At 46.6% G+C, this 23,986-nt stretch overlaps 1 protein-coding gene across 1 annotated transcript in view; it reads right to left on the bottom strand.

The window, feature by feature from the left end:
- Nucleotides 1–5,249: 5,249 nt before the first annotated feature.
- PLA2G4A (phospholipase A2 group IVA) overlaps nucleotides 5,250–23,986 on the bottom strand; it is a gene marked incomplete at both ends in the record, with an annotated part of 76,166 nt that continues 57,429 nt past the window's right edge. The window contains 6 exons of the mRNA XM_084265962.1: nucleotides 5,250–5,381; nucleotides 6,323–6,480; nucleotides 6,685–6,880; nucleotides 9,698–9,882; nucleotides 16,923–17,165; nucleotides 19,796–19,867. Coding sequence (XP_084122088.1) covers nucleotides 5,250–5,381; nucleotides 6,323–6,480; nucleotides 6,685–6,880; nucleotides 9,698–9,882; nucleotides 16,923–17,165; nucleotides 19,796–19,867 — 986 coding nt within the window. The remainder of the gene's footprint in view (nucleotides 5,382–6,322; nucleotides 6,481–6,684; nucleotides 6,881–9,697; nucleotides 9,883–16,922; nucleotides 17,166–19,795; nucleotides 19,868–23,986) is intronic.

Below are 23,986 nucleotides of genomic sequence, written 5' to 3'. Positions count from 1 at the left end.
AAATAAAGCTACGAGTATATCCGAGGATTTCAGATGCCACAGTGGTCATGGGGTTTATCTTTGGCAAGCCCTTGTCCCACACTGCCTGAAAAAAACACACAGGTGTGTAATAATAGAAGAAGGCCCAAGCTCCAGCAGGTTATTGAAACCCACTCTAAACCAGCTTCGAAGTAATTTCTGCATCTACAAACGGGGGGGAATGTGGCTGTAAATGAGATGTTAAATGAGGTTTTTTTAGAGGAAGGGGTGGCAAATGAGAGTTAATCGATCAGCATTACTAAAGTTTGGATCTCTGCAAGGTCAAACAAGCACCAGTTCAACAGGGGAAGAGGTTACTGGAGGCAAAAAACTACTTAATTGGTGTTTTTTCAACAGCTTTATTAGGCAAAGGGGAAAATGCTGAACACGGTGCAGGCCTCCCAGCCTTAATCACTGACTGCGAGCGTTGCAATGGGACAGCAAAACCAAACTTGGACAGCTGCCCACAGCACACATCCCGCTTTGGCACCCGCAGGGGCTTTGCTTACTGCCCCAGACCTCCTTTCAGCTGCTGCTTCAGCCGACATCGCTTGTCCCACCCTGGGATGTGTGGGAAAACAAAGTCATGGCTCCTCCGCACCCACTGCCTGCGGCGTCCCAGCTGCGAGCGAAGCCCTGGGGCTACGGACAGATGGATGGACAGACAGAGACTTGCTGCCACATCCGCCCCTGCCAGCGTGCAGATACTCCCTCAGCCATTCAGGTTGTGTCTATTGCTGCTGACAGCCAGCACAGACTAGTGACTGTCCTAAACAGCACTTGACGGTGATATAAAAAAGTCCAGCTCAAATCCCCTGGGTTTTGTAAAACGGGACCAGGAGGAAGGATTTGTGTTAAATCCACAGCTGCAAAGTATCAGCCTTTCTCCTCCCCAAAAACACAGCGTCAAAATACTCTCCTCAGTTTCTTTCGATGTCATGGTGTTAATTCCACGGCATACTTTCCAGAACACACCCTAAGTGACACGTTGGGTCTGCAACGTGTTTAGCACAAGCTGGATGCAGAACACGCCTCATCTTGAGCGCTCAATGACCCCAGCTGGGTCCCCCCTATGACCTCATCCAGAAAGATGGGTGAGAAGCAGGTGTGAAGCTAAATTAGAAAATGGAGACAAAGGAATTGTAAAACTTTACCAAAGTGGCTTGTTCTGCAGCAGTTAGAGTTTCACACAGAAATAAGCACAGAGCTGCCTGACTCACCCTGGTGACTTTTGGCCTAAAAGAAGAAAAAACGCATCTGGCTGAGAATGAGAGTGGAACACAAAGGCCAAGACCACCCCAAACACTTAGGTTGCTGCTGCTAGCTTAGCTGTGGGCTTCAAGCAGGAGGCACTTGGAAGAGCATTGCTCCGATTAAAAAGGCAAAACATCTTCTGAGCATCAAGTTGGGTCACACAGTTCAGTTCCCCGAGGTTCTTCTGGCAGGTCTCGGGAAGACATCACGAATGGGGATGATGACTCCAGGTACAGGTGGAGCCCGAAGCACCGGCAGGACATTCGCCCTCTGTAAACATCAGACATCGCCCACTCCAGCCCTCGCACCAGTGCTGGGCATCCCCCTCACAGCTGGGGTTTTATTGCCCTGCTTGCCCCCACTGATGTCTTTACCCAGCTCTATTTGTGGCACCCCTGGGGTCCAGGTCTCTTCCCCCCACTCTGGGGTTTCTCCATGCTCTGGGATCCTGCTTTGGGACTTTCTTTCCTACTCCCACACACCTCCTGCCAAAACCTAGAGAACAGAAATCATCTGGCTTGGCCTTTGTTCCCGGATTCCTGCTTGAGCCGGGTTTGTGCAGCCTGGAACTCAAGGGTTAAAGGGCCACGCAAGGAATTCCTGTTCCTGTTGGTTTTTTGGGTAGTCTGAAGGTTAACTGAGTGGCTCTGTCAACCCCCCTGCAGCGCCGCCTGTTCTTTGCATGCAAAGGAGCCTCTGTTTTTGTTCCCAAGGAGAGCTCCCCGCCTGTAACCTCCTGGGTGAGTCACACCGATACACAAATCTAGCCCTCCTGTGAAGTGCAACGGCAGAAAGAGTGATGGGTGAACTTGGAGCTTCAGGAAACGTCTACATGCTTGTGCTTGGAGCGAGCACCCGAGCAAACACGTGTATGGCAATGCGGGCGGTTGCACAACTCTGTCCCTCTGCCTGCGCAGAGCGGCTCAGTGGCTCCAAACCGCGGCGCTGGACAGGCGGCGATCCGGGGGTGAGAGCAGCTCAACCGTCCCGCCCCCCCCCCGCCCCCCTCCCGGCGTCTCAAGTTCCATCCCTCGAAGTGTGCTGGCTCAAAGCAGGAAGCACGTTCGTTGCGGCCCCATTTCCCTGCCAAAACGAGTTTTATCCCTGCTTTGCAGACGCTCTGGAGCTCGGTGCTCTTGTGCTCGCCAGGTCAGTAGGATTTTATTCCGAGCGTTCGCCTGCACTGCTGAAGGGGAAAGGCAAGAGGAGATTCCAGTCCCTCCCTCCCCTCCCCCCCCCCCCCGCCCCCCTCAGCAGCTGGAGACCCCACCAAGGTGCTGCTGAAATGAAACCAAGGTTGGGCTCCAGGATTCAGTGGGCTGGGACCGACTCGGACTCCGCATCTGCTTCTCCGGAGCCACGCTCACCTGCACGGCCAGGCCAGCGCCACGGCTGCATCCCGCAGGCCGCATCCTGCAGGCACCGCCTCAAGTAATTCCTGAAATAACTCATCCTCTCATCCCAACTTTTACCCTCTTCTAGGCACAGGTGGGCTGGGGGTTGGCAGGAAATATGGTGGGCTTGAGCAGAGGAACCTGCATCGGGGGGAACAAACCGATGGGCTGTCCCAGCATGATGAACTGCCCACAGCAGTTGTAGCTTTAACATCTGTAAGGGTGAACCAGCAGAACCTGCTTGTGAGCTGTGTCTCTTCACAATAAAGGCGAAAAATGTCTTAAATGTTACTTAAATTTCAGTAAATCACTGAAATAAACTGTCCAAAACCAGTGGGTGCCAAATATAGTTAACTTTTTTATTGTCTGATAACACCATGATGATATAAACTGTATAAAGCACAATAAAACACCTCCATAAAACAGAGTAGGTACATATTATAAAATGAAAAATACAAATATTATGTTAACAAAAGGAGGGGGGAAAAAAAACCCCATTTAGAAGAAAATATTACAATAAAATAACAGTAGCAGTTTCTTGCTGGATTCCCAAAATTTATCGCAAGTGTTTAAATTACCCAGCACTAATGTAAGTTACTTTTATGTTCTCTCTTGATTTTAAACGTCCACTAACTCAAACAGAAATAAAGCCTATTAATCAATACAGAAAATGTTATTAATCACGTAACATTGCACGTAGATTTAAGGTGGGGGGGGGGGATGTGATGCAGTGGCTGCTAAAAGAAATGCATTATAATTACTTCCCTTCCCATGGGCTTAGAGAATTTAGCAATTAAAAATAGGTCAATAATTGCCAATATAAGGAAGAGCCACTGAATTAGCAATGAACTCATGAGCTCCTTCCATCACAGTCTTTCAAAGGAGGCTGGACGTTTTCAGAGGTGCGACTCCAGTCTTTCTCCACACTGGCAGAGTTTTCTCAAGACCTGCTGAAATACCCTATGTCTGAGCACATTTGAAAACGCACTTTGATAAACAAGCCCTGAAGACATCAACTACTTCACATTCTTCCCTAGGAACGTGTTATCTGTCCCCAGTAAACATTGCCCCTGTCCCTTCCCTCTGCAGAAATGTGACGCTTTTCATGGTGCACAAACGCAGCATCACTTTCAATGTCCCTCTGAACTTTTCGGTGGGAAACACAAGAAGTAACAATAACGAAACACACAGGCACTGCCAGCTCAGGGACTCAAGTGATGTGATTTTGTGGGACAAAAGAGGCTGGATTCTCTGCTGAGTGGATACACACACATTCCTCAACAGCAGTAACGCAGGCTTCAGGTTTTGTGAAAATATTTGTGATTAAAAGATTCAAGAGTAAATCCTTCTTCATATCAGTTAGAAAAGCTCTACTACCATTAAGCACCAGCTGAGGATCCTACTTACAGCAGGAGGCCATGAAGATGATCAAGGGAGTTGAGCATTTCTCCTGTGAAGACAGGCTGAGAGAATTGGGTTGGTTCAGCCTGAAGAAGAGAAGGCTGCAGGACACCTAATGTCGGCCTACCAAGACTTAAAGGGTCCTACAGGAAAGCGGGAGAGGGGCTGTTCCCCAGGGGGTGCAGGAACAGGACAAGGGGCAATAGCCTCAAGCTGACAGAGGGCAGGGTTAGGTCAGACGTGAGGAAGAAATTCTTTACTCTGAGGGTGCTGAGGCCCTGGCACAGGGTGCCCAGAGAGGCTGTGGGAGCCCCATCCCTGGAGGTGTTCAAGGCCGGGTTGGATGGGGCTTTGGGCAACCTGGGCTAGTAAGGGTGTCCCTGCCAATGGCAGGGGGGTGGAACTAGATGATCTTTAAGGTTCCTTCCAACCCAAAGCATTGTGATTCTGTGATTCTACCAAGGATGTACAAACCCCGTTTCTTTGACACCTGCTCGTTACCAGAAGCTTGTTGGGTTTTTAAGGGCCACCACTCCCACAAGAAAAGTGAAGTCTGACACACAGCTCGATGATGGGGCGCTGGGAAGGCCAGTGTAGCCAAGGGACTGTCAGTGAGCAAAGTCAAGCTGAACAGAGCTGGTATGCAGCCAAGCGACCCAATACACGAGGGACCCGCTGCTGCCTAGCTGGACGTGGTGACTATGGACTTTGCAAGCCAAAGTCAGAGGAAATCCTCTCATGGAGACAAAGCAGAGTGGAACCTGGGCCCAAGCCCGAGTACACAAACTCTATCTGTTCCAAAAGCTCTGGACTGCTGTGTTTCTAATTCCATCTTCCATTTCAAGATATGCCCAGTTTACATCCATTAAAAAGCAGACAAGTGCCCTACTGCAAGAAACCAGTTTTTACAGTTCTGTAAGAAAAAGAAAAGACAACACTGAACCCAGCAACAATAGTTAAAATAAACTAATTCAATAGTTTTTAAGGTAAGGATATCAGCATACTGAAATGTTTTCAAAAAAAGTACAAAATCCTATTGAAATTTGAGAATTTGCAAGAAAAGTGTTCTCAGGAGGTTTGCACTGCCCTGCTCAGGAGCATGCTGCTCTGATAACGTCTTTTTGACTCCAGTTACAAAGACAGAAGCAGCTTCTTGAAGGAGTGGGACCTAGGAGACATCCTCTACGTATGGTTGTTGTTAAAATTGTTCTTGTTGAAGAATCTCCTTGCTTCGACACTGCTAAGAGACACGGAGCAGCGAGACGGGTTCTCTTTCCTGTACTCGATGCTTTCCATCATAGCTTGCTTGATCACCTGGAAAACAAGTGACCAACGTGTCAACCAGGGAAATAACCAGCATTTCAATGATTTATTAACTGACAGAAAAGACCCCTTCAGATGTTGCTCCTCCTTCTACCACTGCTCCATCACTGACCAAAGTGATTGCTGAGTATCACTATGAATAGTATTTTTGTGATTGTATAAACCACACTGATTTTAATGTAAATATGTAAATTAGTATGTAAAGATTTGACAGAAGACCACTGTCAAAGAAGACACATAAGAACATACACCATTTAAAGCAAGTTCAGTGTGATCCTGAAAGGGAAAACTAACATTGAATCCACACTGGTAGGATATCAATAATAACCATTATCCTGAGAAAACCTTCACTTCAGTTTCCTCTGTCCCAAAGTAAAAAGGTTTGCTCACTATATTGAAAAATGGGACAATCATTATACTTGGGAATATGGTGCATTACTCCATGGATGCTGGATCACCGTCTCGTGTTACAGCCAGTATCAACTGAAAATAATTCTTGAGGAGTTAGTTGATAAAGATATTTCCAGAGATCTTTACAAATACCTTCCATTCTCCTTTTCCAGTAAGAAAATCTGTGTACTAAAAGCCCAGGATGCCTACATTCCATGCAGACACCTTTGCTTGGTTACCCTGCAGGACTTTTGATGGTTAACACAAAAAGAAACTAAAAAGAATAGGAATTTACCTGGGGTATGCTCCAGCCCTCATTAAAATAAAGCAGATTATATATACGTGGGCTTTGATCCAGCCTCAATTCAGAGAACAGTGAGAGGCCCAGCTGAACACAAGAAGCACTTCATACATCCTAACGATGAGGCAAACCCTGAAGTAAACTCCTGTGACTTCCAAATAACAGGTTTATGCCTTTCCTCGCATCACCTACTTGCCTGTTTTAACAAACCTTTAAGCCCCTTCCACCCTGACATACGTACATCTATGTTATTGAGGGTGTTGAACTCCATTAGATCATGCAGCCTCTTGAAAGCCTCATTGGGGTACTGGAAATTGAAGGTGGAGAACGGAGTATTTGGATCATCAAAGATGTCAAAGTCTGCAAAATCCTTCTCTTCCTGTGTTTCTCTTGGAACTCCTGCATACAGAGCAAAAATGCAACCTAAATGTTAGGCCTGAGGACTTAATGTCTCATTTATGAGTTGCTCTTTTGAATTCCCTAACTACCACAGACCGATTTAAGAGCTATTTCAGAGACAGAACGTTTCTAGCATACAACCCCCATGTGACTATGAAGCTTCAAAGGAAGGGCTGGCTTTAGCATCAGAAACCATGTGCTCACCTGGCGCTTTGTAGTTCCGGAAGTCGATATTGGCCAAAACAAAATGGATGATAGTTGGACAGTCTTTCTCTGAAGAGGTATCCTTGGGTTTGAACACATAGCACTCCTTCATGCCCTCTCGATCAAACACGTTGGGGTCTATTTTTGGGAAAGGAAGCTTGTTCATTTTGGCCCATTTTTCAGCAAGCAAAATTTCCTGGAAAAAGGTAACAGAGACTCAGGTAGGTATAAGTGTGCACTGCACAGTGAGATCTGATGTAGAGACACAGGTCAAACGTTGTATTAACCCACACTTCCTTAGGCAGAAGACCCAGTCGAGTCAATCTTGCCTAGGCAACACCGTATGGCAAACTGAGCACCTCAGCCAGCCTGCCCAACCTTCACCACCTACAATGATTCACAGGAAGGAAAGAGCTGCTCTGTCACATAAATCTTTGGGTGAATTTACAGAGTGGCAGCTAGGAAAAAAAAGAACAACCCCATCTCTAATTTTACTTGCAAACTGAGTATCGGTGCTATGGAAACCAAGGGGAGTTAATAAACACCGGTCCCCACGTTGTTATGTTCAGAGTCACATCGCAGCACAGCCCCACGTTGAAAGGCACGCCAAGTGAAGAAGCAGGTCTGGAGAACAGGCCTGAGTGACAACTCAGTAAACAAAGTAATTTGTAAACAATGACTCAAAAGCATGTAATGAGGGCATGTGAGAGGAAGGACAGGGAAGGTCAACATCTTTAATCTTGGTTTTGAATGAAACAGGACCCTTCTTCGAGCAACTGTTTTGGATACACAACAGATGAAAAGATAGTGGGTGTAAAATGATACAAGAGTGGAGCCATTGAGCTGCCTGATTTCACTGCGTGTTGGAGTAATAAAAGTACATTAGGGCTCTACCACAGCTACAGGCCAGCTCTTGAACTGGCATTCACCGCTTGCAATGCAAGTGGAACCGGTGGGATCACACAGCCAGCACACAAAACTGGTTTCTGTCCTTTAGGCCACCAGCACACAGCTCCTACCCGTGGACTGACCTGTGTGTTAGAGGCATGTCATGCTCTTCAGCAGACACATCTTTGTGCTTTGGAAATCACGAGCCGTTCCCTTCAGCGGTGGCTCCCTGAAAACCGGCCGCGCCATTTCATTCCCAAGCATTTCCTTCTCTTGAGCAAAAAGAGTTTGGTTTTTCGAAATGAAGAGTTTAGAGGAAAACGTTCAGGACACTGCTTGCCTTCCTAACACATGTGCTCCCGAAAACGGAACAGAAAATGGCAGCTGATGGGGACAGAAAGCTCCATGTGTTGGGTAACAGTAACAGACAACGAGACACGGCCTTTCCCATAGAATCCGCATGGGGAAGACAACATAGGGATGAAAAAACACCAGGTGTTTTGGAGGACATGGCCATGCTGCATCAGTAAATGCAGCTGATGGGTAGAACAGCCAGTCATGGCAAAAATGGAGAGAAGTTCTGAATCAAATAGAATATTAAAGGAAGAAATGGGCTGCGGGATTCAGCCAGTTAAGGAAAACTGAAGGGTCTCGGCACCAGCACGAGTTGTCTTCGTGCTCTACTCTTCCAGGTAGCCCCTGAGGGACCCAGAGGTTAGAGAAGTTACTCCTTTTTATCCTCGTGAAGCTTGCTTTTCAACACTGATCCAGAGCTCCTTTTGCTGTCGCTGTCATTTTCTAACATTGTTTGGGGGTTTTGTCCCTTGATAGCACGAGGAAGGGAAAAAAACCTGCTATAACTATATATATATATATAAAATCCAATATATATTATAATCCAATTGTATATATATATATAATATATATTATACTAGATACATATCCTATATATTATTATATATATTATAAAATATTATATATATTGGATATTTTATATATAGGATATATATATCCAATATAAGTGGATTATAAAATACCCAAGAAATCCCGTCTGCCTGAGAAACAGCCGCTTGCTTTGCTTTGCTGCTTTACAGCCAGATTTCAGTTAGAAGTAGGGTTTTTTCCCTTCCTCTTGCTATCAAGGGGCAAACCCCCATATTATTACTAATATAATATAATATAATATAATATAATATAATATAATATATCTAATTGATAATTAGATAGAATTATCTAATTAGATAATTAGAACTGGATATAATATATATATTGGATATATTATATATATACCTGTCTCTCTCTGCATATAATATAAATATCCATATATATATTATATTAGAGAAATATATATATCCAATTGGATATTATATGCAGTATTGGGTTTCAAATAAGTAGGGCCCCACTTTTGAGTGCTTCTCAATAGTTCTGCAAGTCCTGCTTTTTCTGTGTCAGCTCCCAAAATGTTTCCACATTACAGTTCCATGATGAGCTGGGGCTGTCTGGATGCATAGATGGTACAGGCCATGCAGAAGGAGGGCTGTGCTTCTCACAACTACTCAACGGCCGTGTCAATAACCCCCATTCCTCTGTGGTTGCTTTGCTCTGGCCTAATGGGATTGAGGAACCCTACTTCAGCGAGCACTGGGATTATCCTCATGAGACGTAAACAAACAGCTGGCCCCTCTTCCAAAATGTAGCATGTAGCAATATCAGACTGACTGAGTGGAGACACATTTCTGCAAGATGATGACGGAAAACCACCCATTTCCATCACAGAGGGGAGCAGCTGGAAGGAGGGAGCACAATGGTAGGTGACTTAATTCATTCAAGCAGTGACATCAAGTAAAATTCTGCAAGACTTCCATAAAAACAACAGAGCAGCTACTTCCAATTAATGATGTTATTATTCTTCTTTGTGTCAGTTGTCCCACGTGAGTCATGTAAACAGGAACCGAAGCAGAGGGCAACATTCTGCCTTGACGTAGAAAAGACACTGCCCCAGTGCTGACAATACCCCAGCCTCCTGGAACCATGAAACGTGCAAACAAACCCCACTGGAAAAACATGAGCCCATCATCAGCTCAAATTTATGAGCACAGAGAAAGGAACGGTCCATCTCACTTACTTTGAAGGGAGGGCTGGAATCACTTGGCCTCGCTGAGAAATCGAAGGAGATGATGAGATCAACACCTCTCTGAGGTCTCAAGATCAGCGGGTACGGCAGGTTAAATGTCAGCCCGCTGTCCACTATATGAATCTTTTTGCTCTTCACATCCAGTGGCTCATATATCCTCTCAAACTCGTCAGGATCTACATAGAACAAATGAAAACAAAACAGGAACACACCAGTTAAGAACTGAAATTGTGATGTGCTTTCCAGTGTTTCTCTAAGTCCTGAAGGTTCCACAGAATGTGAAGTACAGCATCCTAGCTAAACATACCATGAACTCCTGTCTAACTCGCAACTGGGGAAAGATGGAAAAACAAACAGAGCTGGGAGAGACCTCTGTAAGTCAGGTACACAAACACTCTGTCCCAAGGCAGAAGTGGCTCCAGGCAGGCTCTGAAGAGAACTTACTGCAGCCCTTCAATACCTAAAAGGGGCTCCAGGAGAGCTGGAGAGGGGCTGATGCCAAGGGCAGGGAGGGCCAGGCCCAGGGGAACGGCCTTCAGCTGCAGGAGGGCAGCTGGAGAGGGGCTGGGAGGCAGAAATCCTTCCTGGGGAGGGGGGAGGCCCTGGCACAGGGTGCCCACAGAAGCTGGGACTGCCCCTGGATCCCTGGCAGGGTTCAAGGCCAGGTTGGATGGGACTTTGGGCACCCTGGGCTGGTGGGGAGTGTCCCTGTCCATGGCAGGGTGTGGCACTGGTAGGGGCTGGGGGTCCCTTCCCACCCGAACCAGTCTGTGAGTCTGTGATTCTATGAAATCTGCCTAAAAAGCCTTAATGTGTCTCTGCTCTTGGTGATGCTTGTCTATGTCTGTTTCTGCTCACTACAGTTAGGACTGCCAAGTGAAATCCTTCGCTGTCCCACTCACACCAAACCTCACCACCTCACACTCAGGACTACACTAGGAACAAAACGGAACAGTAACCCATATGCACATCCAAAATTTAAGCACTGGACAGAATTAGGTGTATGCCACTTACTGCACCTCCCATCACAGCACAGAATAAACAAGTCTCCGATCTCCAATACCCAACGGTATTGGAGGGCTGAAGAAGATGGTATTTTCCCTTTTAGCCTAAGATTCCCTGGGTGCAGCTCAGGAAAGAACCAGCCATTCTTCCTAACCACTGTTGCACTCTGGATACCACCAGATGATCCCTACAGCTCTTCACACTCTTCTCATGCCAGTTTTTCCTTGATCTAGAACTTTAAAATATTTCCAGTCCATGCTTTTGCCTTTTTACTAAAAACTGCTGCTCACAGCTGTAGAGGGCAGTGTAATCTAAGGAATGCTGAGCAGAATAATAGAATTATTTCCTGTACAGTTACATTTCGTAGCACCTATGTACTGGTGATGGAAGTCACCTGAAAGAAAAGGTATTTTCATGTGAGGAAAATCCATGAGAAATAATTCAAACTCTAGTTCCTATCATTTCATTATCCATGAAAAAAAGTTATTGTTATGAGCAGCAAAACAATCTCAGAACAGGTTTATGACTGTTTATTTCTGTTGTTGTTGTCTGTCTGTCTGTATCTATCTACCTACCTGCCTATCTACCTGAGGGCACCTTGCTAAGAAATGAGGCACCAATATTGTAATATCTGCCTTGATTTCTAAGGGACAAAGCACTTTCTCACTGTTGCCTACTGCTACAGGGCTAAGCGTGTTTATAGACTGAACCAGATATATGTCAAGCATAAACCAATGAATTTGCATAAAGCAATGAAAATATTTAGTGTTTGTCAAATTCATCATGATTTAAAAACCACTGTTAAAAAACATACTTCCTAAGGTCCCTTTAGCAGGAGTAAACCAGTTTTGTTTCCCCCCTCCTTTTTTAAAGACATGTCAAATATAATTTAACCTTTGTTCCCAACAGAGTTTCTAGAAATTGCAGATACATTTTTGTTAAGGTTTTGTATTGTGTTATTTCACCAAGCTTGGGTTTGAAATCCAGCAGTGATCCTTTGGACAAGGCTCGTACCACCTACAAGAACATGTGCCACGAGGCTGCTGCTGTGTACACAGGCTTCCTACCAAACAGGTGCTGAAGAACAAGCTGGTTCCTGCTGCTTGCAGCCTTCATAGAATAGAATCATAGAATCATATAATGGTCTGGGTTGGAAGGGATCCTAAGGATCAAAGAGTTCCAACCCCCTGCCACAGGCAGGGCCACCAACCTCCAGGCCTGGATCTACACAAGGCTGCCCAGGGCCCCAGCCAACCTGGCCTTGAACACCCCCAGGGATGGGGCATCCACCCCCTCTCTGGGCAGCCTGTTCCAGCCCCTCACCACTCTCTCTGGAAAGAACTTCCCCCTAATATCTAATTTAACCCTTCCTTCCTTTAGCTTTAATCCATTCCCCCTTGTTCTGCCATTGTCTACCCTTTTAAAAAGTTGATTCCCCTCCTGTTTGTATGCTCCCTTCAGCAGCTGGAAGGCTGCAATGAGGTTCCCTCACCAGCTTTATCCTAACAGATTTATGACATCTGAAGTGATAAAACATCACACCATGGCCAATACATTCATAGAGACCACACAGATTGGTTTTAGGATTCAGGGTCTTCCGTGAGAGATTCAACTTAAAGGCTTTTCTTTGAGTTATAATTAATTTTAGAAGTACATTTCTGATCTCTGAACTGAGAAGGAAAGTTACCCACGTAACTTGTGACCACCTTATGGGGTCAGAACGCAAGAAGCAACGAAGATAATCCAGTGTTATTTTACACCATGACTGGAAAGCAGACTCAGGCTGCAACTGGATTTGACCTTCCCGGGGTCCCGAGCCAGAGGCCAGTGTCAGCACACAGCTCCCAAGCAGGCAGGCTGGCAGGGGAGTCAGGACACTGCAGGGCAGCCTGCAATGGCTCCTGGCAGAGCTGTAACCTACAGTAAGCATCCCCAAGGCTAAAAGAAGCCTCGCCAGCTCTACAGCCTGCACTGCAGTTATTCAGAGAGTCCAGTTAAGAAACCTTTGTTCCTTTTCTGCTTTACAACACATGAATCCAGGACAATCATTCTAGATATTCCAGCAGCCCTAGTAACCAATTAATGTATCATTATTCATCACACGGTCTGAGGACTCCATGGAGTATTTATGCTCTGAGAGCCTGGGACATTAACCCTCAGCCCATGCAGTGTGCTTTTATGAGAGAGGCCTTCACCTTACGAGAAGCTCTCAGCCCACCCAACAGCCAACTGGAAGAAGCAGGGGATGTTTATGAGCACAGCTCTGCATGTGCCTGTCCCATTCGCAGCCATCGGATGCACAAACAGATGTTAGGAAAGAAGAAAGAGAACATGTTCTAGAGACCAAACTCTGTCCCAGATGGCAGGTTCAGTGGAATCATGGCAGATGAAAAGGGCATTTGCTACTGACGTGCGTCTACTATAGCAGAGTTTCCACAACTATGGAAATAAGGAAGCAGAGATTATGAGTTATTTTTTCCCTACTGTTATTCACCTGGCATTTTCTCAAGTGATTTTGGTGTGTTGTAATAGCCAAGCACAGAAACAACAGAACAACCCCAGTTCACAATGAAACCACTCAAGCAGGGTGAAGGTTTTAAAGCCTATTTCAGATCAATTAAGAAAACACTCAGCAAAAATAGACTCGGTGGCAAAGGGAAGACAGGCACTTTATGCTCGGATCAAGGAGCTGGAATCTCTGCTGACTACACTGCAAACCCTAAATTCAATCCTCAGTAATGACTGCAACACTGGCTGAGGTTCAGCCTCTGCAGTGCAGCCCAGTGGTTCCACAGAAGTTTGGAGACACCTGGAGATGTGAAGTACATTTCAGATCCCTTTTGATTCATTTATTTCTCCTTCGTGTGTCGGGTAATAAAGAGAAAGTGAGTCCTAAAGCAACTCAGACTTCCCTCTGCACTCAAGCTGATAGGTAAACTCCTCATGGTAGGAATAAATATGCAAAGCTCAAGCCCAGGTAATACACAGGTTTTAAATTTATCCCAGAACCTCCTTTCCATCTGCTCTTAACATTAGTCAGCAAAATTTGCAGGACTAAAATGTGGATACACTTACCATGCTACCAAATGATTACATTTTACATGAATTGCTGAAATGTCAAGTGGTTTTTTTAACTGTTCTTGACCATAATGTACTCACAGCTGTTAGATTTGAGTTGTTAGTTGAAGCTTATGAGTATGGGCTTCAGCTAACACTGAAGCAGTCGCAGGTTATGTCAAGTTTGGCCAGCCGTTTTACCCAACAAAATTTCAGGTACCTCAGAGGTTCAGGCTCATTCTGAATTTTATTTCAATGGAAATTAAACCCCCGGAAGTTGATATTTGCTTCTGAAGATTATCCACATCTTAATTATGTAAAATTCTCATCAACTGTCATTTTTTCCAACCATAAATTTACTACCCGTTTTCCTGCCTCTTTTACATGTACTATAAATATTAAGATTACCCAGTTGTAAACACCTCTGCAATGATAGAAATATTTAGAAAGTTTAGTGCAGATGGAAATTATTATAAAACCACTCCAAGGGATTTGTTACATTAACAAATACACATTAGAGTGCGTCTGCTACTTAAGCTTTTAAACAACATTTGGTATTTACTATTGCATCATGGCCAGCCAGGAGCATCTCCTTCCTCTGCACAGATAATCTGGGCTGAAGTGACTCCTATTGTGACAAGGGATGGTTGGCAGGGCTGTGCTGTACATGAGAACATGGGAGGAACACTGCTTTCAGAGAGTTGTAGTTACTTGGCCTGATGGATGGCAGTAATAAACCCTGATAATCATAGAATCACAGACTGGTCTGGGTTGGAAGGGACCCCAAGGATCACAGAGCTCCAACCCCCCTGCCACAGGCAGGGACACCAACCTCCAGACCTGGATCTACACAAGGTTGCCCAGGGCCCCATCCAGTCTGGCCTTGAACGCCCCCAGGGATGGGGCACCCACCCCCTCTCTGGGCAGCCCCTTCCAGCCCCTCACCACTCTCTCTGGAAAGAACTTCCCCCTAATATCTCCTCTAACCCTTCCCTCCTTCAGCTTCCTCCATCCCCCTTGTCCTGCCAGTCTCTGCCCTTTGAACAAGCTGATTCCCCTCCTGTTTCTCTGCTCCCTTCAGGAATGGGAAGGCTGCAATGAGGTCCCCCTGCAGCCTTCTCTTCTCCAGGCTGGACAAGCCCCAGGAGTATGACTGCTTGTATCACAGAAACTCTATGTGGAGGCTCCACCACCGAGTACACATCTTCACCGTGATGTAATGTTTCTATAGGGAAACCTGCATCTGTAAGTTAGTGCTCTGTTGCCTACTGAGGAAGGAAAATAAAGCACCAGTGCCAGAAGGTTGCTCAGACATTCATCAGCTGTCTTTGAGAAGGCTGCAATGAACGCTATCGCAGATCTTCAAAATGCCACGACAACATGATTCCTAATTATCTGGAGCCAGCACCCCAGTCACCATACCCTTCTTGGAGTGGGAGGACACATTGAGCCTTTATTGCAAATTCAAAGTTTTTCTGAAATTCTGCTTTTCATAGAATGGTTTCAGATGGCAAAGACCTTCAAGATCAGAGTCCAACCATCTATCCAGCACTACTAGGTCCAACACTAGACCATGTCACGAAGCACAACATCTACTCTTCTTTTAAACATCTCCAGGGATGGTGACTCCACCACCTCCATGGGCAGCCTGTGCCAATATCTAACAACCCTAGCAGTATAAAAATTTTTCCTCATATCCACCTAAACTTCAGACCGTTTGCATCTTCAGACCGTTTCCCCTTGTCCTGTCACCAGCTACCAGGGAGAAGAGACCAACCCCCACCTCACTTTTAGGGAATTATACAGAGTGATGAGGTCTCCCCTCAGTATTGTTTTCTCCAGACTAAACAACCCCAGGTCCCTCAGACACTCCTCACAAGATTTGTCTTCTAAGCCCCTCACCAGGTTTGTAGCCCTTCTCTGGACATGCTCAAGGATCTCGATGTCCTTCCTGTAGTGTGGGGCCCAGAACTGAACACAGCACTCCAGGAGTGGCCTCACCAGTGCCGAGTACAGGATCACTTCCCTATTCCTGCTGGCCACAATCTTCCTGATACAAGCCAATATGTCACTGGCTTTCTTGGCCACACTGCTGGCCCATGTTCAGCCAGCTGTTGATCACATCTAGGTGTCTCTCCTCCAGACAGCTCTCGAGCCACTCCTCTCCCAGCCTGAAGCTTTGCATGGGGTTCTTGTGACCTAAGTGCAGGACTCTGCACTTGGCCTGCTTGAACCTCATGCAATTGGCCTCAGCCCATGGATCCAGCCTGTCCAGGTCCCTCTGTAGAGCCTGCCTGTCCTCTGGCAGATCAACAGCCCCACCAATCTTGGTATCATTGGGAAATTTACTGAGGGTGTGCTTGACTCCCTCTTCCAGGGCATGGATAAAGACATTAAACTGGACTGATCCCAGTTCTGAGCCCTGGAGAACACCACTGGTGACTGGATTTAACTCCATTTACTACAACCCTTTGTGCCCAGCCATCCAGCCAGTGAAGCACTCGTGATGTGCACTTCCTGCCTATGCCAGCATGGAATGTGGATGCAACTACACATCGGTCACATATAAAAGGGCAAAGCATCTGAGAGATCAGTCACATGGTGTCAGCAAAGCAAGGACCTATGTGTGAAGTGTCTTACCTCCACAAGGTTTTCAGAGTAAGACAAAGGCAAAGCAGAATACCTACGAAATTTTTGGAACAGGGAAACCCTGTAGGAAGACATGGAAAGGTTTTACTTCCACCAGAAGGCTTAGTGCCAATAAAAGGAAAGGAACAACACTGGATACCCATTGGAGAAGCCCAAGAGGGTGAGAAAGTAGCCTTAATGAAGACTGTCACACACAAAAGCAGCTTGGTCTCCTTTACCAGCAATTCCTCCAGCACAATGGGTACCGACTGCTGTGTGATCTGCAGGTGACACAGGAGGTAGGCAGCAGAGCCAAGTCTCTGTGTGGTGAGTGCCCTTTGAGACACCCCATCACCTCACAACCTCTGCTGCTGATTAATACTCATGACTGCCACTACAGCCACCTTCTTCTGCCTCCAGGTACTGGCTGTTGTAAGCCTCATAGTTTGATGTTACCACACTGAGAACTAGCTGCTTCTGGTTTTACTAGCAAGCATGCAGTGACACAGGCTTTCTGCAAACTAACCTGCAACGGCAGCATCTGGTTCATCTTCCTCCACAGACTCCTGAGTGAGAAGGTCTGCCAGAGGAGAGAGCGGGTAACAGCTGTTGAGGTTCAATCCCAGCATGAAGTTGTGCACCTTCCCGGCACGCCCTTCCCTGGTGTTGAAAAGGGCACTATCACCCACCAAAGCCATCAGCATCCGCTGCACCCAGCTTTCCTGGCTGCTGTTCTGGTACTCTTGAGTTGCCTCGGCATTTTCGGTGCCTGCAGAGGGAAATTAAGATCACGTGTAAAATATAAACCAAAGATCTAGATATACTAAATTAAAGGACCTGTGAAAACAAAAGGAACTGGGGTACAACCTTCTTACAGACTGCATGTTCAGAGGAATGGAGAGAAACCATCCTCTTAGAATCACAGTATCATAAGGGTTGGAAGGGACTTCTAGAGCTCATTGAGTCCAACCCCCCTGCCAAAGCAGGGTCCCTAGGACAGGTCGCACAGGGAGGTGTCCAGACGGGGCTGGAATATCTCCAGAGAAGGAGACTCCACAACCCAGAGCTCCACAGGCCAGTGACACTTCTTATCCACAGTACATTAGTGTGGATGTGCCCACCAGGAAAATAGATTGGGAATGTGTTAGCTGATCTGGGACAGCCTTAATCAACCCAGATCGGCAGGGGTAATGAGGACGTGACTTTGTAAGTGCTAGCACTCGAAATGCAAACTCTCCTGGGCTCAGAGCGAGTCTGGAGTCACCAGGATCCAGGCTCTACATAGGCTGAAACTCATCTGATGTGTACTGACACCCTTCAACATCTCCTGCTGACTGCTAGAAACCCAGCTTTCCTTCTGAAGGCAATGTTAGTGTGTGTAAAAGAGAGTGCCACAGCATGGGGATTCTAAAATATCTGAAAATATCCTTTCAGGAAACTGCAGACTCCAGTCAGTATCCAGTTTTATTTAACTACAGAGTACAGTGACACAGACGTAGGTGATTGTGCCCCTGTGCGCAGCACTGGTGAGGCTGCACCTCGAATTCTGGGTGCAGTTCTGGGCTCCTCACCATAAAAAGGACATCGAAGCCCTGGAGTGTGTCCAGAGAAGGGCAATCAGGCTGGGGAAGGGGCTGGAGAGCAAACCTTCCGAGGAGCGGCTGAGGGAGCTGGGGGTGTTCAGCCTGGAGAAGAGGAGGCTGAGGGGAGACCTTATCACTGCCTACACTGACCTGACAGGAGGGTGCAGAGAGGTGGGCGATGGTCTCTTCAGCCATGGGACAGGACAAGGGGGAATGGGCTCAAGCTGCTCCAGGGCAGAGTCAGATCAAATGTGAGGGAAAAGTTCTTCCCAGAAAAGGTTGTCGGGCACTGGAACAGGCTGCCCAGGGAGGGGGCTGAGTCACCACCCCTGGGTGTGTTTAACAGACGGGTAGATGAGGTGCTCAGGGATATGGTTTAGCACAGGACAGGAACGGTTGGACTTGATCTTAAAGGTCTTTTCCAACCTTGTGATTCTGTAGCCAGATGTCACAGTAAAATGACTTGGACTGGCATCACCTTGCACTTGGACTGTCAGAACTTCCCTTTTTGAGGCATTTTGTATCAGGGGATAATTCAGGCTCAGGCTTGATACTTTAAATCCTGCACTGAAATGTGTCTCTAACCCAGGCTTACAGGAGCTGATTTTATGGAAGTAGAGAAAAAAGAAGCATCAGACACCAGGAAGTTTAGAGGTCCAACATCCATACACCAATATTCTAGAGAAGTGAGAGGGATTACTACGTGTTTACACATAACAGACTCGTAGGTTGTCCACTATGGCTACAAACTATGACAGAAATGTAGAGTTCCGTGCTGGCTACAGCGCTCAGACAGGAAGCCCACAAATAAACCCCAAATGCAGGATCACCCTCTCCCTCTATTTTACACATAAGGGGAACTGAAGAAGGCATGATTTAACCGAGCTAATGACATAACTCACCGTGCCATTGCACAAGATTGTATTTTCTGGCTGGAGATCCCACAATAACTGAGCTCTGCCTTCCCATCTTTGCTTTAGTTATCAGAAACATAGTCCCCCATGCATCATCAAATACAGAAAGCATTTTTAGGACAAGACAGAGACCCTGACTAAATTCACCAAAATCCCCAGGGGACTTAGGTGCCTGAAGATGATTTTCAATATGATCTTTTCTTCCCACTTCCCAACACTCCCCTTGTGATTGTGCCTCTTCTGGGAAACTTGAATTGGGCACTGCCTAAAAGACAGTGCCAAGCAATAGGACCTTCCTCTACCAGGTGAGGTTGACATCTGTGGATGCTGGAAACTCCAACTAACATCTGAACAAGGCACCCTTGAAAACAGCAGAGAGCATTCGTTCACTGGGCTGCTCACAATTGCAAGGTGGCTCTGAGCTCTGTAGCTTGATGGCAACAGGTGTCTGGACATTACTGGTTCAGCGAGCCTGACTTCCAGGTGAGAGAGGTGGGCGATGGTCTCTTCAGCCAGGTGACAGGACGAGGGGGAATGGGCTCAAGCTGCACCAGGGCAGGGTCAGATCAGATGTGAGGGAAAAGTTCTTCCCAGAAGGGGTTGTCAGGTTTAGTAGAGGACGGGTATGGTTGGACTCAATGATCTCAAAAGTGTTTTTCAACCTAGTGATTCTGTGATTTCTCTACTTTGCTGAGCCACTGGCTCCATGAAAATCCTTCAGCAAGGCAATTAAGTTTTACCTCTGGTACAAATGAGAGCAGAGCTCTCTATTTTAAGTGACTATATAGTAAAGCTAAGGAAAAGAGGCTACAGCCACTTCCTAACACCCACAAATTTGACCATGCTGTGTGGAAGGTGATGGGAAAAGACATCTATGAAATAAACTGTAAGTGCTTCCTTACCTTTTGGATGCTGAGATTCATCTTCGCTGTCTGAACTGTCATTACTCACAAGGTGCTTCAGCCTAATATTTTCTGTGAAGAGAAATACAAACTCACTTTAAATTGCTGGGGTTTAATTGTCAGAAAAGTGAAGAATTTCAAAAGAATTTGTGTCATGAAACAATCACAGTCTTCATAATGGAGAGCACATATCTGCTGTGGACATCTCTGGTCAGAATCTGAGCAGACTGGAATTTGGCAAAGCTCCTGTGCTAAGGAGACAAGCCATTATAAACCGTGATCCTAAAGCAGCACCTACCCCTCACCTCTGCACCACTGATGCGACACACGTCATCCATCCCAATTAAAGTTTAGATGGTAGGATGGGGTTGGACTAGATGATCTCCAGAGGTCCCTTCCAACCCCTATTGCTCTGTGATTATGTGATAATTTAGGTTAGTAAAGGCACTGTTTTTCATCTCATAACATTGAGAGAAACAAAACCAGAAATGAGTGAACTTCCCTGGCAAAAATCTTCACTTTTTTAGGATTAACATCCTGGTTTCCAAAACAACCACCAAGGCATTGCTAAGGGTTTGCTGCTGTCTCAAGGAATTATTTCTCAGTCAAAATGACCACTGAGAAAGCAACATGTTCCTCTCCTCAGGTATGGTTTGTAGTGGAGGTGGATTCATGTGAAAGTGGATTACAGGCTCATTTGGAGGGAGCCCTTTCTTAAGGTACAGCAGATTTGCAATGTCTCATGATAAGCCTCATCCTGGGAGTTTACAGTCTACAGAGACCAGAGACAGGGACTGAAGCTCAGTGATGCAACTGTATCCAAGAGAAGACTTCTGAAGATGAAACCCCTTTATTCCCTAGTATAAAGTAGGCCAGAAGTCATCTGTAATGAAATTTGAAGCCAGTTAAAATAAACTGAATGAGGGCTGTTTCCTAATGAACTTGGACATATTATGCACAAATTGGTTCCTCCACTAAAAAGTGAAAATAAAATAACATCTAGTTTATTTCTCCAGAAGGGGAATGTGGATGCCAGTCTCTGGTGGCATGCCTGTGCTTTGGGATGTTAATTCCCAACGAATCCCATCATTTCTAACAAATCCTATATCAAAACCATGGTGGTTACACTTTGCAGCCTGGCTCTAACTCCTAGAAGCATGCCTGGCTCAACGGGAAGACTGAGGAGAGGGTCACACTAATAAGCAGGGTAAAGCCCACAGCTCTAGTACCCTTCATAAGGAACACTGGATACTGGTGGCCACCACTGTTGACTTCTTCCGGAGAGGATCACGCCCTCCAGGACACAGATACAACACTGAAAATCCCCAGGGACACAGCTTAGTCCTCAGGTGTTCTTCCCAAAACACTCTGTGACACTCAGTGGGTCCTCGATCTCTGCTCAGACACCATCAGTGGGCAAACACGCACCAAAGACAGGAGTGTACAAATATGTACACAACATTCTTGAGTGGTGACATAGGAGACAGCTCAAAATACAAAGGGAAGCCAACAGAGCCAACAGAAACAGCAACCCCTGTGCAAAATGTTCTATGTGACTGACACATAGAACATAGGCTGTGTTCAACACTGTCTCTTCTGATGTCCACTGGCGTTTTGGCATCCAGCTTGATGGTACCAAGACCTCACTGGGACACAGTCAGCTCTGGTAAGAGACTGTGGTTCAAGTCACATCAGTATTTTCAGATTTCACTGACATGATCTAATCAACATGATGTAATCTTGACATGAGCCGACAATGGGCGCTCACAGCCCAGAAGGCCAACCCCATCCTGGGCTGCATCAAAAGGAGTCAGCGTGGACAGCAGGTCAAGGGAGGTGATTCTGTCCCTCTGCTCCGCTCTTGTGAGACTCCACCTGGAGTGCTGTGTCCAGTTCTGGAGTCCTCAACATAAGGAGATGAAACTGTTGGAGCAGGGCTAGTGGAGGCCATGAAGATTATCAAAGGGCTGGAGCACATCTCCTATAAGACAGGCTGAGAGAGTTGGGGTTGTTCAGCCTGGAGAAGCCTCAGGGGAGATCTTACAGCAGCCTTCCAGTACCTGAAGGGCCCCAGAAGGAAGCTGAGAAGGGAATTTTTAGAAGGGCAGGTAGTGATAGGATGAGGGGGAAAGGTTTTAAATTGGAAGGGGGCAGATTTGCATTGGATATTAGGAAGCAATGCTTCACTGTGAGGGAGGTGAGGCACTGGCACAGGATGCCCAGGAAGGTGGTGGCTGCTCCCTCCCTGGAGGTGTTCCAGGCTGGGTTGGATGGGGTCTCGAGCAGCCTGGTCTGGGAAGAGGTGTCCCTGCCCATGGCAGGGGGTTGGGACTTGATCAACAAGGTCCCTTCCAACCCTGACCATTCTGTGATTCTAATCCCACTTTAAAGGTGCTTTTTAAATGACATGTAAAGTGACCCATGCCTGAGAGATCACAACCTGTTCCTCAACATCTGAAAAAGCAGTAACACCGACTGTTGCACTATCAGATTTACTGACAGAGATCTCCCTTCAGTTGGTGTCAACACTCATGAGGTTTATCAGAAAACTGGAGGCATGGGTCTCATTGCTCAAACAGCACTTCATCAAGCAGGTGAACAGCATTTCTTAGGAGACAGAGGTAGCTAAGGGGCTTGGGGCTTTTTTGACAGATTTTTAAATCAACTCATCCATACTCTTCAGAAGAATCTGGCTGTCAGTATGATTTATTTCTTGGTTTGTTGTTTTCCTGTAATGCCACCTTCTGATTAGGAAAAAAAAGTGTTAAAAACCCCTTGCATTGTCTATACTCAAAACACACTAAAATCTACCCAACCCAAGCTCCAACCCTTTCCTTGGAGTTGTTACCTCATCTGTGCATTAGGAATGAAACCAAAATCATTGTTAGTGAGCAAAGATCAGATACCAACAGGTCACCTGGAACGGGACAATCTAACACTCCAGACGTGATCTAATCTGGTTTTACTTTACTAACACCTTACTAATAACACAGTCGAGTGTCAAGAGACAAGTAACTATGGAGTATTTGTCAGCTTCTGACCTCTGAACACTGGCATGACAAGGGGAGAAGGGGAATTGGATGAACTTCCTGAAAAGAGCCAGAGGTACGTGTGCAACTTTCAGTACCGCTGATACTGATCAGAAACAAAAGAGAAAGAAGAAAAGGAAATTACTAGAAGAAGTTTATTGACTGGAAAAGGGAAACGTGAGCCCTGGTTTGGAAAATGGGAAGAAGGAAGAACTGCAGAGCCATGAGGCTCAGCTTGGTGCCTGGCACGACCATGGGGCAGATCCTCCTGGAAACTCTGCTCAGGCACGTGGTCAGTAAGGAGGGGACTGGTGACAACCAGCACGGCTTCACCACATGCAGAGCCAGCCTGACAGGTTCAGTGGACACCTACGATGGGGTCACAGGGCTGATGGAAACAGGGAAGAGTGACAGATGTCATCTACTTGGGCTTGTGCAAAGCATCTGACACCGTCCTGCACAGCATCCCTGTCTCTAACCTGGAGTGACATGGAGCTGAGGGATGGACCCCTTGGTGGGTAAGGAACTGGCTGGATGGTCACACCCCAGGAGTTCTGCTCAACAGCTCAGTGTCCGAGTGCAGACCAGTGAGGCCTGGGGTTCCTCAGGGGTCGGTACTGGGACTGTTTGTCAGAGACACAGCCAGGGGGATCGATGTCCCCTCAGCAAGTTTGCTGGCAACACCGAGCTGTGTGGTGAGTCAGCTCACTGGAGGGAAGGGATGGCATCCAGAGGGACCTGGACAAGCTGGACAGGCAGGACTGTGAGAACTGCATGAAGCTCAACAAAGCCAAGGACAAGGTCCTGCATGTGGGTCATGGCAATCACAAGCACAATGACAGGCTGGGAGGAGAATGGATGGAGAGCAGCCCTGAGGAGAAGGACTAGGGAAGACTGATTGATATAAAGCTCAACATGAGCCGGCAGTGTGTGCCTGGAGCCCAGAAAGCCAACCGTGTCCTGGGCTGCATCAAAACCAGCATGACCAGCAGGTCAAGGTGGGGGATTCTGCCCCTCTACTCTACTCTGGGGACACCACCCTCCAGTGCTGTGTCCAGCTTGGGGGTCCCCAGGATAAGAAAGATAGTGAGTTGGAGTGAGTCCAGAGAAGGCCACAAAGATAATCTGAGGGCTGTAGCACCTCTGCTCTGTCTGACAGTTG

Source organism: Gallinula chloropus (assembly GCF_964237585.1).
Source record: "Gallinula chloropus genome assembly, chromosome: 6".
In the NCBI taxonomy this organism is placed as follows: Eukaryota; Metazoa; Chordata; class Aves; order Gruiformes; family Rallidae; genus Gallinula; species Gallinula chloropus.
The sequence above is the reverse complement of the archived record's forward strand: the minus strand, read 5'-3'. Positions and strand labels throughout refer to the sequence as shown.